Raw genomic sequence first — 20,544 nt, forward strand, 5'->3', positions numbered from 1 at the left:
TTTAAAAGACAAATTGAAGGTATCCTTATCAAAGTTTTCGTTCATAATATGTGGTTTCAGCCTCGGCCTCACGACTTATGTTCTCGATTAAAAGCTGGTATTAAAATACTGGACTAACAAAAGGTCAGCGACGAGGGCAAATTAGGCAAACTCTTTCAGTGTAGCAACAAGAATGTCCTCACAAAATAATGGAAAATAGAAACTCCTTTCCCATAAAAGCCAGGTTCAGGTGAGGAAATTTAAGCCAAGGACACCATTTGAGATTTTTTTGGTGTACATCTGAACCTTTTATTCTTGTAAAAGAAAAAGTGAATTCGTCTTCAACTGCTACCTGGATCTGTACTACAAATGCAGGCTTGGTTTATTTGGTAGAGGAAAAACTAAAATGTTTAAACAAATCAAACTCAAGCATGAGGTGGGCTATGACTGCAGACAGTGAGGCTAAAGCCGTTTTCTTTTACGAGGACATTGTCAGGAGAATCAGGTCCGGACATCGCTTGCCATTCTTTGAAATCGTCTGATGATTTTGGCATCAGCTCTCTTAGGGCGTGATCACACTGTCCTCCCGGACCACGATCCGGACTTTAGGGTACTTGTCCCCCCTCCCTCTCCCCCCCGCGCCCCAGCCCCGTTTGTACTCACACTACCTGGGCCTCGGCCAATACTTCTTGCTGTCCATACGCCTTCAAGCCGTAACACGTCACACGCATTGATCGCGTGTGTGTGGCTTTGTTTACAAATCTTTCCACAGACCTCAGAGTTTTTGTGCGTCTTGTCGACTGTTTTTGAATATTTTCATCCGACCAAATCTGCAGTAAACACTCCACCTCCGCATCACACCAACATGAACCTTTCACCGCCATTGTTGTTGTTGTTAAATGTCCGCGCATGGTCCGTCCTTCTATTTACATGTCCGAACAGGCGGACATAACGCTACTGCCGTAGGGCTCGTGCTTGTGCGCGTACACGTGCGCACGCTCGTGCTCGTACATGTGCAAACGGCTCCGCTAAAGCCCACCTATTTCAAGCGGGCCGTGGAGGGCCAGCTGGCCCCAGTTGAGCGCGGAGCGGGTGCGCTCACACTACTTAAAGGTACTAGACTTTAGCTGAAAAAACGGTTTTGGCCGCGGCCAAAAGGATAGTGTGATCACGCCCTTACTGACAGAAATTCCTGAATCTCGTCGTCTCTCCAGTTTGACATTTCCGTTACCTTCTTTGTGTAAATCACCCTTCTTCTTCACTGTCGGAGGTTTGTTTCCTTATGCTGTTGGTTGCAGCATGATAGCATCAACAAGCCCATTCGCTCTACGTGAGTACACCGGAAAATGAGTGGCTTTATTCGGATATGCTCTCACTTGGAGATGCAACAGTCTTTAGGGAGCTGGGAGGGTGATCTGACTGAATGGGATTTTTTCGTTCTCACGTACAAACCTGCCTGGTAATGTCTAGATAATTTCAGGATTGCAGTACATGTATGAAAGGCGCTTAAGTTAGGCAGGCATGTTAACATTCTGAATTAATCACAAGTTTACACCCATTTTTAAGTGGAAACAGAGCTGCTGTTTGACAGCCAATCCATCCAATTGAAATGTTGCTGGTGGGATCCAGTGAAGAAAAAAAAGTGATAAAAAACACAGAGGTTAAAGTCCTCCAGCTTATCTTCAGGTGTGGCCCTACCCTGCCCCTCTCCTGCAGTTTATTTTCTACTAATCAAACATGTCTGAAATTACCTCAATGAGTTGGGAGCCGTCACTAAGACCTTATTTTCTCTGTATGATCTGCCCAGTCAGCCTCAGTGTAAGTCTAACATGGTCGAGTAGTCAAAAGAACACTCACGCTAGTATCCGGTGTGAGTTAACTTTTATCAGCTTTGGCCTAAGTTGGTCAGCTTTTGTTCTGGCGGCTGGTAATTTCCCCTCTGAACTCGCTTCCTACCTTTGCCTTATAGTAAGTGCATTTTATTGTGCGGCCTGTTTGTGCCGCAGTGACCTCACTGCCCCCGAGCTACACACACACACACACACAGGCCTCGGTCTTTATTCAAACAATGATCTAGCTTCCTGCACACGCTCACTCAGTCTTATGACAGGGCATGACTATGGCTGACTGTTTGTATGACTAGCTCGAGTGTGTGCAAGAAAGAGGGAGAGGGCAATAGCCATACCTCATGAGGCTGCGTCGTTTTTCTGAGCTGTTGTTATGTCTGTTACTATTTGTTGTGGCAACAAACAGCTCAGCCGGATCCCTTTGGCCTATAGGCAAATCACCCACAGTCGGCACAAGTACTTCAACGCGCAGATCATCATCAAGTCATGGCTGAAAATGAAAACAAATCTACCAAGTCCTAACACCACGGGAGCGTCAGACTATCGTGTCCCATCGATACTCTCTTTCCACACTTATTCTTAGAACAAGCTGTAAAATATGCGTCTTAAAATACAGGTGTATGTGCTGTGCAGCCGCAGACTCATAATGTGTTTAACAAGGAGCGAGTGTCACTTCACAGAGGCCTCCTTTCTGCCCAAAGCTTCCAAACACAGTCACATGAGGTGCACAAATCGGGCACACAGGCGCTCAAATGGAGCGTTTCAGACCGAGGATGAATACAGATATATTCACACAGACTGTATCAGAGAAACAAGTTGTTTTTTGAACGATAAAGCATGTAAACATGTTTTAGTAGAAACCCAAAATACAAGTGTGAACCTGGTAATAAGCACAAAATGGGACCTTTAAATCAAGCACATAAAGTTTTTTAAAAAGAAATTGGTACAAGGAAGCATCATTAGAATGTGTTATAGTTATCTTTATAACACCTTCGTGCAAATATATTCTCCCTCACATAGAGAAGTGAGTTGTGTGAATTACAGCTGTTCAGTGTTATCAGTATACATGGCCTCTCCCTGCAGTTTGCCGTTTTGTTGAACTATTTATCTAATCAGGCGTCTGGACCTTGAAACTAAAACCCAGCTCTGCTCTGCGCAGCATTCCTCTGAAACACTAAGGAGAGAGAAGGGAGGGGAGGGAGAGAATAAAGGCAGGAGGGTGAAAACATCAGAGAAGGGCCCGGGCAGAATTGTTGGGAAACTGGCAGTCGGGGTGATATAACAAGGGTAATGAGGGCAAAGGGATAGGAAGAAGAGGAGGTTAAATTTAGAGAAGAGGAAGAAAGAAAGAAGGGGAGTTTTGGGAGGGAAGTGAACTGAGAGGGGAGGAGAAATGAAAAAGGAAGGAGGGGGAAAGCTTGTGGAGAGGAAGAGAGAAGGGATGGGATGGGGGGTACATGAGGAGAAGTTAGTGGATATGAGGGAGGGAGAAGAGTGAGACGGTTAAGGGAGGAGGAGAGAGGAGGAAATGAGGACCTGATTGGGAGCTGCTGTCCAAACATCAGAGGCAGAACAGGGCTTAGCTGCATCTGATACAGTTTAGGGAAATGGGAACCAGTGGAGGTGTACTTTTACTGACCTCCAAACCGACTTTAGAAAAGTAAGAAAGAAAAAAAAAAAAAAAATATATATATAAATATATATATTTTTTTAATATAAATATATATATATATGCAAATCAATCCCCTCATGCTTTGTCATTTTCTTTTCAGAAGGTGTATTTTTGGTAGTATTGACGTGACTTCAGGTCTGGATGAGGAGGAAGAAAAACATGAGGAGGAGTTAAAGGGATGGATACGGGGGAAGATTAGCAGGTGGAGAGGAAGGGGAAAAAAGAGGGTGAATTAGCGTATGTTAGCATTAGCGATGAGGCCGTAGTAAAGAGGACATCAGTACCAGCAGCAGCAGGATATGCCGTCAGTTAACACGCAGCTATGGTCACAAAGAGCAGCAGTATTATTATAATAATGTCTCGAGAACAAATATAAAGCCAAAGAAACAAGTTATGAAATATATATGTTTATAAGGGGGGATAGATGGACTGAACTGACAGACTGAGAGAATATACTGTATGTACCAATTACAAATCATTTGCGTTTCCACTTGAAAATAAATAACTATATATTATTTTTATTAATGTATTTAAATTGATTGAAATCATAGTTCAGGACGGTTGTGTTAAGTTGCATTAAATTGACTTGACTTGCCACCAAAATGTACTTTAGCCACCAAAATTACGGCCTTGGTGGCCCGTGGGGCAAGTTCTTAATAATATTAGTGTCTATCTCTGGTGAGAAAGGTGTGGTTTGCTGCTCGGTCTCGTTTTCACAAAGCTGACGTCAAGTCGGCTCAATGCAAATGCAGACCAGTGACAGCGACAGGCTCCACCGTGAAGGCCATTTATACTCCCTGAGCTCCACAGGGCAGCAGTGTGGAATAAAACTGGACTGGGGAAACAGGTGAAGGAGTAAAGAAAACAGTGGGTGAGAGAGGAAAAAAGGGAGGAAAAGATGTCAGTGGTGTCAGGGCCAGAGAAGACAAGTCTGTGCACTTTAGCTGCAGCAATGCATGTGGAGACTGTGCTGTGTTGGCAGCAGATACACAGGAGGGAAGATGCAGTAGTTATCGACACACACACACACACACACACACACACACACACACACACACACACTGGTGATGCAGCAATAATTAGCGATGCTATCAGCAGACCGTCAACAACACCAGTCTCACAGACACAAGTATAGGAGTGGAAAGGCAGATATAACCTGTGTGTGCAGGCGTATTGTATCATGAGCTTTCAACAGAATATACTCATGACAAACCGCTTCATAGAGCACATCCTGCTCCAGGTGGCACCGTTTATACACCTTCAGCCAACTGTGACCAATGGGAGTCACACACACACACACACACACACACACACACACACACACACACACACACACACACACACGCGTTATCCCCATTGATTGTAAACAAGTTTTTTTTTAACACTTTCCTTCACATTCATCCATCCCACGCATTCACAGGAAGCGGCTCGATACAAATACACAGTGCAGCGCTGTTGGCCTCCAAACAGCTGCAGCCTTCTGGCTGAAGGGCATGTGAACTCTTCAAGGCTTCAGTGTGCATAATGCAGAATCAGAGTTCAGCGGGTTTATATGGACAAACTGTATCACAGCATTTTTGCAGTGTGCACCGTCACTATCTAGACTGGCTGAATTTTGTGTTCACCCAACCCACCACGTGACTACACTTTGCCTATTGTATATTGCATCATTGGAATCAGGAAGTAAAGATTCAAACACAAGATATGAGTACAGCTGCTCATCAAAATCTTCTATCCTGTTATAGATCATTTCATGAAGAATATAACGGCAACAATAACATAACGTGCAAGGATCAGAACGAAAAGCGTCATCCGTATGATGGTTTTTCGGCATTGCGATAGAAACAATATAGAAAACATATTTGCAATAGACATTGATGTATTTTTTTGACGATTACTGTCCAGCTCTAGGTGCAAGGACGAGTAGACAAGTGTTGAGGAGTTAACGTTTCTTGTAGGCCAATAACCCGTAACGGAAATGTAAATAAGATGTTCACTATCCAATAGCTTTAAAGTACCACCACAAAAACCCCATGATATAAAATGTCCTGACTTCTGTTTAGATAAGTTGGTAATGACAAAGTGCTAATTACTTAATTAAAAAGCAAATAAATATCACAATCTGTGTTCATTTGATGCAAATGTCTGCCTTTACGAGGGGCTATGATGTCAAACTGTGTTTTCAACCCCCTTACCTAAAGCTTCTGGATCTTGTGAAGTTCACTCGCAGGGCTACAAAAACAACAGCTAATTAATCTGCCTTTTAAAAATCCATAATTGGTCAACCTCGTGAATATAAACTATGGTGTGTGTTCTGCAGGCCAAGTCAAACTCTGGTCAGCACACCACAGGGTGCCATGATGAGAAAACAAGCATCAGATGGCATTATGCTTCCACTTTACAGCCTGATGGTGCAAAAAAGGAGAAGTACTGTGGACTTTGGATGGTAGAAAGAGAGAGAACGGAGCTAGAAGTTTCTGCAGCCAAGTACTGCCTTCACATGACAACAAAATATGTCAAGACGCCCTTGAGAAGGGCACTTAGCCCCTTGTTTTCCAAGGTCGTTCAACTGTAGCTGTAAAGAGAAGCTCCCGTTTATAAATGTGAACAAACAACTCCTGAGAAGCACCGAGCTTCTCTGTCAACTCTCTCAAAATAAAAAGGTTAAGAGCTTCAACCAAAATGTGAAAATCTTCATTTTTAATTTTTTCTTTCCCACAACACCATCATAATGGGGTTGGTCGTGTGCAGAAGAATATGATGCTTAAGGTGAACGGCAGGATTTTTATGGGTGGTCCTCCTGGTATAACGGCAATTAAGTGGTTTAATGAAGGCTGTTAAATTGACATGGAGGGCGGCGCTACAGCTCAGCACGATTGTCTGCAGAGGGTAGATGGGCAGCCCAAGGTGATGCATTCTTTGTCTTCAGCTTGAGTGTGTTTATTACCACGCACTTGCATTCTATTGATTTTTTTCCAGAGGTTTCACATCTCGTATACCTTTTCTGCCTCTCTGTCCCTTTCTTTTTTCCACTCTCAGGAATGCATTGAATGTTCTTATCTTTGCCCATGCAAACACAAGGGTGAGCCAGCAGCAGAGGTTGAATTCCTCTGCAGATCCCAGGCAGACAGACCGCACCACAAACTGGCATCTAGACAGCCTGAAGCCAAAAAGGCTCTTTACACTAACTGTAAAATCCCCCTGAAGAGACACTAAACTAAACTGTGGGCCTGTCTGTTGAGAGTTAACAGCAGTAGGGTGGCAGACCTTTGTCTTCTGTCAACGCCTATATTTAATTATTTTACCAGCTAAGTAGATTTTAGGAATTAAAGTATGACCTTTACAGGACAAATGTACTGAATAACTAATGACCCACATTAGCAACAGCTGGCCAAAACTTGGCTTGTTACAGCTGTTATTTCTTATAAAGTAATTTCTTTTGCATGACTTAATTTGACCAACACTTTGAAGTGTAATATGATGCAAACTACACAACATGCACATACCACATCCATGTCAAACACTGCAGTGTTTAATATATTCCAATCTCAGATTCCAGCGGCTATTGATCTGACAACAGTTTAGCCCTCTCGGCTAATATTTCGGGCTTTACGGTCTAGACAGAGACAGAGATATGGGCATATGAATGCAAATAAATAATAACAAAAACTAACTAAAAGCTAAATCCTTGTCACACAATTGTTTGCTTTAAAATAATCAAAGCAACACATCGCAAAATCACATTGGGTTATAAGAGAGAAAAAAATAGGAAGAAAGCAAGCAGTCAAACAACAGGCTGAAATTAGTTTTGCAATCATTAGCTGGACATGTTATCATGTGATTACACTCATGTTATTGTCTGAAGCCCCTTTCTTAATTGACCGGTTAACATTTTAGTCCCCCTCCAACTAGCTCACTCCTTCCATCCACACCCAATATTTTGTGTGTCACTTATCCAGACAGCCTGCCTCTAGACACAGTAGGCATTGATACCTCCACACAATACACCCTCACAAGAAAACACATGGGATCACAATGCTGCGGCTGCCATACACACTGCTTCGCGTATGCTTGTGCCTAAAATTACAATGACAAGGAACAGACAAAAGACAGTGCTGTTCTGTATAAGCATCCAAGCAGACCACAATACACACATACACACACACACACACACACACACACACACACACACACACACACACACACACACACACACACACACACACACACACACACACACACACACACACACACACACACACACACACACACACACACACACACACACACACACACACACACACACACACACACACACACTGTTCACCCCTCACAGGTCTAAATGGATTTTCTTGCATCACAACAGAGTACAATGCTGGTATAGAGCGTCTGGAACAAGCTGCAGGGCGAACACACTCACTCACACAGCCACTGGTTGCTCAGGTTAGTTTGAGCGACTCCTTTCTGTAATTAAACAGAACAGATGAATGTCACATCTTTCAGAGTGTGACCCAAGCTCATCCACACATCGTGGTATTACTCGCTGTCTGGTTAATATACCACAGGAGGGCCGCACATTACTCCGAGTAATAATTAACATCAGTATTCCCTCAGTGGCGTCAGGTAAAAGTGGTTTAAAGGTAGTTCACAATACCTCAGGTGGCCTTACCGACTTCTATTTCAATAATCATTTTCTACATTTTACAAAAACAGCGGCTATAAAAAGTTCAAGACCTGTCCCTAAGGGGCATTTGATTGTCCCGGGGGAGACACACAAGATAGAAACCATAAATACATAGCCGAGCACAAAAAATACACATAAATACAAGAGTAGAGGAAGCCGTTGCTCTTTTTTTCCTGAGGAACCTAAATCCGACTGTTTACTGTTGATGTCTTGACAGCATATTACGTTGTGTTGATTAGGGATGTCTAGAATAACCGATTTTGACTTGGCCTTGGTTTCATAAAGTAGCGGTTTCATAACCGTAAAACTGTAGAAGCTACAGTATCTATGGTGTCCTGATTATTGCATTGTTGCCCTTTTGAAAACAAATCTCGCAAGTCACGTAACGTGTGTGTGTGTGTGTGTGCGTGCGAGGGTTTGTTTTTGTGAGTAGCTGTGCCACTCACCTGAAGTGTATGAACTGTAGAAATATCAGAGGGAACTGGCGTTCCAGCCTTATATCCGTGTCGTCTGACTGCAAAGAGGTCCTTTACTTTGAATTATGTTCCAACATCTTTGAGATATTTATCCACCACGCATAGCTCAAGTCGAGTTAACTAGCCACTGTATCGTTGCTAAGCTGGAACTAAACAAAGTTGGCCTGAGTATTTCACAACTGTTACTTTTTACAAAATTTCTATACAATAGAGTTTTGAAATAGGAAACATTACATTGTAAGAATATGGTTTCCTCCGGTGTTGATCATGCAGGATCGCTGCCTTCGTTCCTGTTATTTTAAATTGCGTTTGAGTGACATTTACGTCATCTGATGCAAATTGATTCCCCCCTCAGTTTCAGAGGAAACAGTCACTCTTCATAGTCTATCTCAGTCTTCGTAAGAACACATGATGATTCATCCCAGGATTAAATTGTCACATCCTATTTCCTCCACCACATCTGTTGTGAGCAGCCGGTCACAACAATAGTTATACAGGATGCTGTAGTCTTTATACTATGTCAGAGGCACTTGCAGATGGAAGATCCTCATTACATCAGTTTCCCCTGCATCCTCAATGCAGAAAACATGGCTCTCTGCCGCTGGAAAGACCCCTGTTTGAATCCTTTTTTAGTGTCTCTAGCAAAACGTTTGTCTGCAGTTGATATAAAGGTTTAAGTCACTATGGCCTACAGCAGGGGTCAGCAACCATAGGCTACCGCGTTGCTTAAAAATAAGTGTGCAAGAACGTTTTTTTGGAAATGTTCAAGGGCTCTCTCATCCGAATTCCAAATTATCGGCAGGTGCGCGGCTTCTTATTTACCTTAATTTAACGTTTGCCTATGCGCATTCTGTGAAGACGGGCCCTACTACACTGCATCTGATTCGCTTGTACTCATTGCATTTTTTACAGAATGCAGCGAAGGTGTGGGCTAAAATGGTAACATGGCAGGCTTGATGTTGTTGAATGTTGATAGTGGATTTGTGTTTATTTTTTCAACTTGAATACCTAAAATACAAGTATTATAGTCATTGAAAAAGGCACAAGCACACTGAATTAAATACATTTACACTCCCAGAATTTGTTCAGTTTGTTTAATTCAGATCCAGCTCACGTCTCATTACACATATGCAAACACAATCACAACACAGCTCTTTTGCAAAATTGATTTGCAATCTATTCAATCTACAGTATGTTTCTAGACTTCCACCTGAGAGAGAAGAAAACAAACTCAGAATAATTGAGCGTCACATAGACTTTGACACATCTCCCGTCTACTGGATGGAGGTGAATTCGAATATAGGTGTTGACAGATATAAACTGAAAAATAAATAGCCTATTAACAGCTACACACACACACACACACACACACACACACACACACACACACACGCACACACACACACAGTAAATGGGTTATGCAGCATTGAGAGGCTCAACTTTTTTTCCAAAGAGGTATGAGGACACTTATTAATGAGAGCGAGGACGTGGTGGCATGTTTATGCAACAGTTTAAACCCATTTAACACAGACACACATACACACACGAGCACGCATAGATTTACACATGACTTCACTTTTTGCCAAAACGGAAGCTAGTATGTGTAAGAAGACTACAAACTAAAAAAAAGAAAAAAAAAGATGTGCTTAAAAACAACATTGCTTTCAACAGAAATGACCTCCGATGAAAACATGACAACGTCAACCTGTTCCTTTTAAATTGTTGGATGGGTTTTTAAAATATGTAAATTGTATTTGATGAATAATCATTTCTTAAGTTGTTTTGCTTGTCAGATGACTCAAATTTAAATGACGAACATTGTGATGTAGTTGTTTTTCTAGTGTTTTCCTGTCATTGTATTGGAAGACCTGTCAATCAATCAGCGAGTGACCTGCAGCTTAGTCATTTTCTGAGTTTTGGCAGTATGGTCACTCTTTGGTTTGCATTTGGATTACAGGTTGGACCTTAAATTCTTAGCAGTCAGAGCTTGTCACGAGTGAGCAGCTCTGGCGACAAGTGCATCAAAACCTGTGACCTCTGTTAAATAAAATGAGAAACTGCTTCCCGATAAAGTCAGGAATTTAAAAAAATAGCAAAACCACTGTGCTAACTTTCAGTATTTGTCACACCTTCCTATAATAGAAGACCTATTTGAACCTTTAGCCAACTCATAGCTACTTAACTTTGGCCTTTCTTTGTGTCCCTTGCTTCCCATCCTATCATCAGACACTTCCTGTTTTGGATCTTAAGTTACAGCTCAGGCAGCTTTGTTGATCAGTCAGTGTTTATCATGAAGGAGCGAGATGTCCGGGCATGAAAGGCAAACATATTGTCTCTTGCAAAGTCTTTCTGAGAAACAGGCCGTAAACACATTCTTGAATGCTACCGTGAAACCACGTACTTCCTTTATCGGCAAAAAAATCAATATTTACTGTTTTTTGGCCAGATAATGAATTAATTCATATCTGCAGTAGAGTTGTATGAGGATGACTTGTGTATTTGAACCATCGCTAAAAGCCTCTAAGCAGTGTCCGAGAGAGCTCTCCCTCCTAACCACAACTGGTTTCTATGTCATGTTGTGTCAGGTATTGGAAATCAGATTTGGTCACATTATCTGACACAGAACCCCTGTTATCTCACATACCAGTTTCACTTAGAGCTGTTGTTAGTCTTATCGCAGCAACTGAGGTTAGCAGACTAATAATCACCAGGTGTTATTTGGCAATCAGAAAGTAAAATGTTTTGTCTCCTCACAGGTCCTCAATGCCCAGAAAGCCGGGTACAAGGCAGCCATTGTTCACAATGTGGACTCCGATGACTTAATCAGCATGGGATCCAATGATCGTAAGTTACCACCACCACCTCCTTTTTTTCTCTGTAGCACGTAAGCATTTAGCATCTTAAACAGATGCCGGGCTACGTGTTTCTGTTGGCATAGGATGTGCTTTTGTTTTTCTCTTAATCCACGAGCCTGAGGGAAAGCTGGGTAGTAAGAGTGAGGAGTCTATTTTCAAGTCTCAAGATGTAGTTGATGAGGGATGTGATGCGCTGCAGCTCCGGTGCACTCCCTATGAATCCATGTTGTCCTCCCTCTAGCCCTCTTTTCTCTGTTAGGTGTCACCTGCTATTCTCACTCGAGGGGAAGCAGCACAAATATAAACTATCCAAAAGGCTTCTTGTCCTTGTTAGAGTTTTAAGAGTAGAAGATGTCTCAAGCTGATGTTTTACACACTGGGTAATGCCAATTGTCGAGGGATTTCTCCCGTCACTTCAGCTCACTAAAGCCTCTTTCACACATGCACTGCAACCCTGAACTTATCTAGACATTACCTGGAGAAGCTGTATTTGACAACACAAATGTCCAAATTGGACATTGGACTGCACATCAAACAGACTTTACCCTGCCAGCTCACCAGCACAAAGTCTGTGTGATCTCTGATTGAGCCCATGTGCGAATAGAGCAGCTAATTTCTATCATGCAGCTCGCTTGAATCAGGTAGAACACAATGACCGAGGTTGAAGAAGAATGGTCATTTACTCAAAGTTGCCAACAAAAATGTCTTAACTGGAGAGACAAATTCAAGAAAAGGCCAAAGAATTAGCAACTGGTCCTGTGACCCCCGGTGTAATCCGCACCATGTCCTGCCTCTTGCACGCTGTACCCAGTGAGTGAGAACACGTCTAAGATGGAGAATTCCCTGTTGTGTGCAACATGTGTGAAAGGGCAACATCGGAATATGTCTGGACCTGATTCTCCACTCATGGTTTAGAGTTTATAAGAAAATGCCTTAAAGGTGTCAGTTTGCTTCCATCGAAGTCAGATGGTCAAACAGTGTCTGAGCCTAAAATTTGTTAAGTTGGAGTGACATCATTAATTAGGCTGAAGCACATGGGCTGAATGTCCTTCACAATTTCCCAAAGCCCAAGTTGACATTTTAAAATGACCTGTTTTGACTGAGAAACCCTGAGATGTTACTTTTAATGACATAAGGGACCAAGAAAACCTGCAAATACTCACATTTGAGAAGTCGGAACTGGTGAGTTTTTTGTGTATTTTTTGCTAATGAATAAAAAACAAAAAACGACTAACCAATGACCAAAATTGTTGCCCATGCATACTCTGTCGATCAACCAAATGATTAAAGGGATACTTTACCACATTGCCATGACACAGACCTGGATTAAAATGGGTAAAATATCTCTTTAATTGATTAATTGTTGCATCTATAGATCAACTGCATCTCATGGTCTTCAGCAACAGATGTCATTTGTTGAACAAATTTAAACAAACTCTTAAAGTGCTTAAACCTCCAGAGAAAGGAAGTAGGTGGACCTTGAGTTAATACAAACGACTCAAACAAGTTTTTCTAGCAGGACTTCCTTTTTTAATGGTGGTTCAATGGATTCAGGCATTGATGTACAGACCCATGATATATTAAAATATGTCTTTGTTTCCCTTTTTAGTGGATGTCATGAAGCAGATAGATATTCCCTCTGTGTTTGTGAGCGAGGAGACTGCCAACTCTCTGAAAGAAGACTTTGCGTACGACAAAGGGTAAGTCCCAAATCTCACTTTACTGTCCATCAATATTTAAAGAAGCATGTTTTTCTACTCCTCAGGCTCTCAGTGTGATGTTGTGAAGAGATGGGCTGCTCTTTCACAGGTTTAATCTAATATTGTTGTAGAGTAATGCCTGCACCGTTAATTGTAATACACAGTTGGAGGATTTGTCTTGTGATGGGTTGTCACTGCTGCTGAGGTGGTAATGAAATGTCTCAGCCTGTCAGAGGAGCTCAGAGACACACAGCATATAAATTCTCCACTTATGTGTGTGTGTGTATGTGTGGTGGTTGGAATAACCCTCATGTATTTGGATGGTATCTGACAAAGTCTTTGGCAGAGGAATGAACACCAAACATGGTATTGGCAGGGTTTTATATCAGTGTGGACCAAGTTGGCTGTTAAGAATTTGACTGGTGATATTTCTGCTGTAGAGAGAGTTCTGTGATGCCCTATTCGGACGGGATTAGTTTTACGGTGGGGACGTGGGGTAAGGTCATTTTTATCAGGGGTTTTAGTCCCGTCCGAATGAGCCATTTCAGAGAAAGTCAGTAAAAATTACGACAATTTTCACCTTCAGTAAAACGGTCTGGAAAAAAATACCTCAGGTAAAACTAGTCCATTCTGAAGACGACCCTCTGTAAAATGTATGTAGATATTCCATCATATCCCGTCAATACGCAGTTTCTGTGTTTTTTGAGCAAGGAGGTGCTTTAAGAATCACTCTTATTGCTTTCTTTTAAGATAATCCCTTCTGTCCTTTAGTTTTGCGTTTACCTCATTTTGTGATATCAGGAAACAATGTAGTGCGCACATGGCAACAGGAACGTGGTGGCAGCGCGTAAAAAACAAGTAACCCCTCCCACCTCATGTAGAAAACAGGGATTTCTTAATCCTGTGTGAATTTACCATTTATATTTCAGATGTCCTGAGGTAGGACTATTTTACCCCAAGTCCCCACATATAAATATATACTGTATATATATAAACCAAAACCTGTGCGAATAGGGCTTTAAAATGAACATTTCATAGGACCCTTTATAAAATGGATGGCTGGAATCAAGCAATCTGATTGGTTGTTAACCGTGGTATAAATCCTGCATACAATAAAATATATGCTATAATTTCATTAACACATGCATAAAACAAAGTTCTTCCAAATGGCTGTTTTACCTATTCCAGATAATATGAAGAAATGGCAATTTAAAAAAAAGTATTTTCTGCCAACACCTGACAATGGCTCTGCTTGTTTTTTTAGGGGACATGTGGTCCTCATGCCAGACTTCAGTCTGCCGCTGGAATACTACCTGATCCCCTTCCTCATCATCGTGGGAATTTGCCTCATCCTCATAGTTGTTTTCATGGTCGGTAAATCTTCGTTGTTACTCTTACTAACGACTGAGCATATTTAAAAGCAGATAGTCATTTTAATGCAGTTACTGTAAATTTGATGATTGAAAATGGTTGCTTCCTGAGGATTTGCAACACTGTTAATCACTCTTTTAACAATTACTACTTTTTTACACAAGGAAAAGTACATTCTAGTCAAGACTTGTTCTTGGTAAGATACCAGACCGGCATCTGGCATCCAATTTAGGCATAAACCATCACACTTTTACTAATGTGACAGAAATCACAGTTACAAGAAAATGTGTGTGTGTGTGTGTGTGTGTGTGTGTGTGTGTGTGTGTGTGTGTGTGTGTGTGTGTGTGTGTGTGTGTGTGTGTGTGTGTGTGTGTGTGTGTGTGTGTGTGTGTGTGTGTGTGTGTGTGTGTGTGTGTGTGTGTGTGTGTGTGTGTGTGTGTGTGTGTGTGTGTGTGTGTGTGTGTGTGTGTGTGTGTGTGTGTGTGTGTGTGACACTGATTTAAAGATGATTCCGTTTCTTTTTTTCCACTGTTCCTAGATCACCAAGTTTGTCCAGGATCGTCACAGGGCTCGGAGGAGCCGCCTGCGCAAAGATCAGCTAAAGAAACTTCCCATCCACAAGTTCAAGAAAGGTATGGAGGCAATCTACGTCTCAATTATCCGTGACTGTATCATTTAAGCTATAAAGTCATTCACAGTGTACACTCTGCATGTAATGAATGCATTTGACTGTCAGTCACGGGCCTGTTTTTTTAGTGATTCAACATTAAAATGCTCACCTCATCTTTGTCAGCCGTATCCTGACCCAGACTTTTGACATTAGAGACTGTAGAGATGTTATTTCTTCCTCTACCATGCTGCTCTTTCTCACATGATTTGGCCCATAAGAGAGATGTCATCATCAATGCATTACGACACATCATTTCTCCCTGGAGCTCTGCACCTTGGGGCTAATCGGATTAATATGGACTTGATTTTTCCACAAAGCCCTCCGGTGCTGATTAGAGCTCCTCTCTGTTGAGACTGGACACATGACCGATGGTTTGGAATGTAGTCTCAGTCATGCGTGTATTTTGTTGGTTGTTGAGTTTTTTTTATGTCAAAAGTGTTGACCAGATGTACAGTAAGATAGATGGGGAAGATACTATATCTCTGTGAATTTGAGCATTTGAGTGGAAACTTATGGAGCCTTTTTAGACTTCTGCCTCTGGCCTCCCCCTCTGTCTGACCTGCTATAGTATTGTTTTGCGATGCAAATCCTCTTTGTGCTATGGTCAAGTAAGTTTTGTCTGTGTACTTAGAAGGTTTTTGTGCCGGCTGTGTTTCCTCCGGCAGCTGTTTTTTTGCGGACTGGAAAGCCCCCTGACTAAAATCAGCTGTGCAGAGGAACACCGGGAAGCTTTATAGTCCACTGGTGGTGCATGATAAGTAGCCCCCTTGCAAAGCTGCTAATTGAGGGGTTTATGAGTCAAGCTCCTCCTCCCCGCCTGGCAGAAACAGATGCACGTGCAACACACCAGCTAAAAGCAGCGTGTGTTGCTCAGATAGCTGTTTTTGTCACGTCAGGCTCTGTGGTTTGGCCACTCCGGTGACTGTGCCCACTCTGACTCAGGGTTTCCACCAGGCACCGCTGCAGTCGACCTTGGCCGCTACAGGGAGTTCAGATGTCCAGGAAACGGCCTCCAGGGCGGCGTCTGCGCTCCTGTCAGCTGAGTCAGAGCGTTCGGCGATACAGGAAGGGGACACCAAATCTCTACCTAATCACCTTTTAAGCCCTGCACTCTGGAGCAAGGCTAGCTTGGCAAAGAGCTGAGTGCCCTGGTTTGAGCACGGGAAGGCTGTAACAGGAGGGCCAGAGAGCAGCGGGACACTGCCTCTGTTGTCTATTGTGGTTTACTGTTAGACGGTGTTTACGCCAGCAGAGTGAGACCTCTAATAGGGAAGCAAAGTCACTTCCGGTGGGCCGCCATGAGACCTTATTTTCCGGAAAGATATGTTAGTAGTGAAAAGGGAAAGGCCAATTATTTATTGATCCTGTTTGAATTGTGCCGTGAATTACACGTATGATGTTTGTCTGTTTAAAAGACTAAAACTGTAGAAGTATGCGGCTGTGAAAATACGTACATTAGAAAAACTACCCACCCCAAAGTTGTGCAAGTGCCTGTGTTGTGTGTATTTAACTGGGATGTAACGTTACTCACACAAGCAACAGGTCTTGCTCATTCTCGCTTTCCGGTTGATGAAAAGAGTTGTTGGATTTAATCTTTGACCGGACTGTTGCCAATCACGTTGCATTGTGGGTAATGTAAAGCTTGAAAATGTTATAGAAGGGTTATGTAGTGTAATCAACGGAGCACTCTTTAAAACACGGCTCACTGTACATGGTTTATATGGAAACAGTGACGAGCCAGAATCACAAAGCAGTTGCAGTAGCTCATCAGAATACCAGTGGTCATTGTTTGCAGCATGCTGATTGTGTATTTTTTTTCTCATCAGCCCCACATCGTGTGGAACAGGAAGATTTCATTTTTTTTTTTTTTTGCTGAAGAATCTGTTTGAGCCCACTCAGCACACAAGTCACTGTGACGCTCAAGATTTACTGCTGTTCAAACTTCCATCTTGAAGTTGTTGGGCAGTGTCCCAGAATATGGGTCTCAAAGAGAGTGTGTGTGTGCGTGTGTGTGCGTGTGTGTGTGTGTGTGCGCGTGTGTGCGTGTGTGTGTGTGTGTGTGCGCGTGTGTGTGTGCGTGTGCACAGAGTGGGAAGGATGCCTAATGGCGCCCTTGGCCTCTGCTGCAACAGATAATGCTGAGCTTGGACTCTGGGGGCTTTGAGCAGATGCCTCCATCGTGAACAGGAGCACTGTGAAGTTGCGTTAGTGTTGCTTTTATAGCTGCAATCCACAACTTTGCATGTCAAAGCCATTGTGCACAAGACTGAAGCTGCATTTCCTTCTGTGGCAACTAGATGCTGGCTCCGAAAACCATCCTGAAGTGGCTGAGAAGACTCCCAACTTCTATTGAAATACAAATACATTCTTATCAGTGGCATTATGGTCTCAATGTACAACTTAATTTAAAATATATTGTGACTTAATAGGAAATAGGTTTTTGGTCATGTTTGCTTCTCACAGCTGTATTGATTGATGTTTCCCACCTCAGCTCAGCCCAGGCTCTTCCATCTCTGTCCAAACAGAGTTTTGTGGCTGCCGTAACAGCAAATATAGCAGCAGTCTGTGACTCCGAATCCGTGTGTCTCATCAGAAACCAATAAGCGATGAAACAGACTTCACTTTCATGCTTCTTTTTACAACGTTATTATTCAGATACCACAGTACCGCGGCGGTTAGTTTCAGGGGCAGGAGAGAGTTAAAAATGCAACATGTTGTGATGTCTTTTCTGAGTAGGTGATGTCACTGCGGGAAGATGTTAACCAGCTGATCAGGCACAGACTCGGCTGCTGCCGTGCTGGCTGGATGCCTTTCTGCTGAGGAGTGTATCTGCCAACCATCAACTCTGCAAACACTTTATCAGACAAGATTCTTTGAATTGAGTTTATTCTATTTTTTTTTTACATCCTTTTCTAATATTTCTCTTTTTTGATGGTGTATTTAATTTATCCCTTTTCAAAATTGTGATACTTTATTATTACAACTACAGCTTGACTGTGATTTTGGGATTTGTTTTTTAGACCGATACCAATTTTTGAAGGGAAAAAATTAATTGATTACTGATATTGAGTTGGAATGAAAAAAAAAAAAAAAAGGCAGTTTCTAGACAGATTTTTCATCGATATGACGCTGAAAAGATACTCAGAAGGCTGCTTTCCTAAACAAATTACTTTGAGAAACTGTATTTAACATTTTTATGCATTATACACTCACCGGCCACTTTATTAGATGCACCTGTCCAACTGCTCGTTAACGCAAATTTCTAATCAGCCAATCACATGGCAGCCACTCAATGCATTTAGGCATGTAGACATGGTCAAGACGATCTGCTGCAGTTCAAACCGTGCATCAGAATGGGGAAGAAAGGTGATTTAAGTGACTTTGAACGTGGCATGGTTGTAAAGAATTAAAATGAAATAAATAGCTAAATAAACATCATGTTAAGAATCAGTCAATTGCTTAACACTTAAGTAAAGAATAAAATTTAAAAGCTATATGACACCATTTCTAAATCATCCCAAGCACTATTTTCTGCATTATACAGTATGTAAAAAAAGGTTTTCATATCAGTGCTGACCACTGTATCATTTCATTAGCCTCCTTGTATAGATTTGGGCCATAGGTGGTGATGGTACACACTGGACAATGTCAGACTTGCATGTATGGAAATGTGAGCGCACAGGCTGAAATGAATAGCAGCTAACACAAAGGCAGCCTGTACGGATGGTGCACAATGCCTTAATGAAAACCATGGTACCCGTGTAATTATAACACAATACCAGTCTGAGCAGCAGCATGCAACATAAGATCTGTGTCAATGTACAGGATTATGTAATACCAGCTGCCACAGCTGTCAGCGTACAGCGTCACTCAGCCATTAACTTGACTAACGCTCTGGTTTTATTGCAGAGCCTTGCGTCATCTCCATTTAGGCTGAAAACCTGACGTTGGACAGTAAGTTTTGGCTCTCTGGGGGGCGACTCTTGCCAGCAACAGGCGTCTAGCAGACGTTAGGGCCAGAAACCAAACACACACAGTGAACAGCCAACTGGCTGAGGAATCAAGGGGGATTGTTTAAGACCCTTCATTAGACTGAGAGAGGCCGGACTCTCCCTCTGACCCCTGAACTCCAGTCTGATCCCTCCCTGCGTATGATGAGTCACTCCATCCCTCCCTTTAGCGGCTTTCCACTTCCAAACTATAGGCGAGGAGCACACACACATACACACACACACACACACACACACACACACACACACACACACACACACACACACACACACACACACACACACACACACACACACACACACACACAATGAACAGAGCAGCTGCAGTGTCTCAGCCGTCGGTGTGTGAGGCATGTTGATGTCAGCACAGAGCAGCTCTCTCTGTCTCTTAGTTCACTGGCCTCAATGCCAGTGGCCCTTGTCTGGTTGGCTCGATCAGTGTCGAAACTGTGCAGAGGCATTTTTCTTTTCTTACTCGGTCACTCTCACTGCTACGCACATTCACTGCTCATCTGAAGTTCAGTAGGACAGCCTGGTTCCTCTGAGAGCCAGGAATGCTGGCAGGCTGGCTGATTAATGAAAACGAGAGGGGGAAGAGCTGCATTGCCCCTGGAGTCCTTTTTAAGATGTGCTACTGGCCCCAAAACGTAAATGTGAGGGATTCCCAGCACATGAACTGCCCTCGAAAAATATATTTGACCATGCAACTTCACAGCTGACTCAACTTGAAATACAAAAAAGCACACAGTTTATTAATACTTAAGTCTCTTGCTGTTGTTGAGCATGTATTTAATTTATACACATTTTCAATATTTACTTTATTCTATTCTTTTAAAAATATATATCATTGAGCTACCTATAGCAGTTGTTCTTGTAAGAGAATACTGTTTATATTCGACACTTGCTGCTCTTGACACACATACTGTAGCTGTTGGGACTCATGAAAGTGAATCTCAGCTCATATGTGCAGGTCGCCGTAATGGCATTATCAAGCTGATTCCTGATGGGAGCTTCTAGAAATGAGGAGTGGGTAACATCCACAGCAGGCTCTTTGATCAGCAGGAGTGTAATCTGTTCCGTGAGAAGGTATGAGCAGACCGGACTGTGAATTATGTTCTTTTGCAGAACGGTGAGCTGCGTGTTTCTCACTGGACGCTGTATAGAGTCCTGGGCTTTTCTGAGTCAGATACTTTAAAAAAGTATAACGTGTTTAAAAATAATTAGAAACACATGTTTATATCCACCAAAGTAAGCTTAGAGAAATTTTAAAAAGTGAATTA

The 20,544-nt window shown here is 42.4% G+C and overlaps 1 protein-coding gene across 2 annotated transcripts in view; it reads left to right on the forward strand.

The window, feature by feature from the left end:
• The window catches only part of rnf13 (ring finger protein 13), a 44,098-nt gene that overhangs the window by 19,634 nt on the left and 3,920 nt on the right, over positions 1-20,544 (forward strand). For both annotated transcript variants that reach the window (XM_083911107.1, XM_083911106.1), the window contains 4 exons: positions 11,415-11,502; positions 13,123-13,213; positions 14,478-14,583; positions 15,123-15,216. In XM_083911107.1, the coding sequence (XP_083767233.1) occupies positions 11,415-11,502; positions 13,123-13,213; positions 14,478-14,583; positions 15,123-15,216 (379 nt within the window). The remainder of the gene's footprint in view (positions 1-11,414; positions 11,503-13,122; positions 13,214-14,477; positions 14,584-15,122; positions 15,217-20,544) is intronic.

Source organism: Echiichthys vipera (genome assembly GCF_963691815.1).
Source record: "Echiichthys vipera genome assembly, chromosome: 3".
NCBI classification, from domain to species: Eukaryota; Metazoa; Chordata; class Actinopteri; order Perciformes; family Trachinidae; genus Echiichthys; species Echiichthys vipera.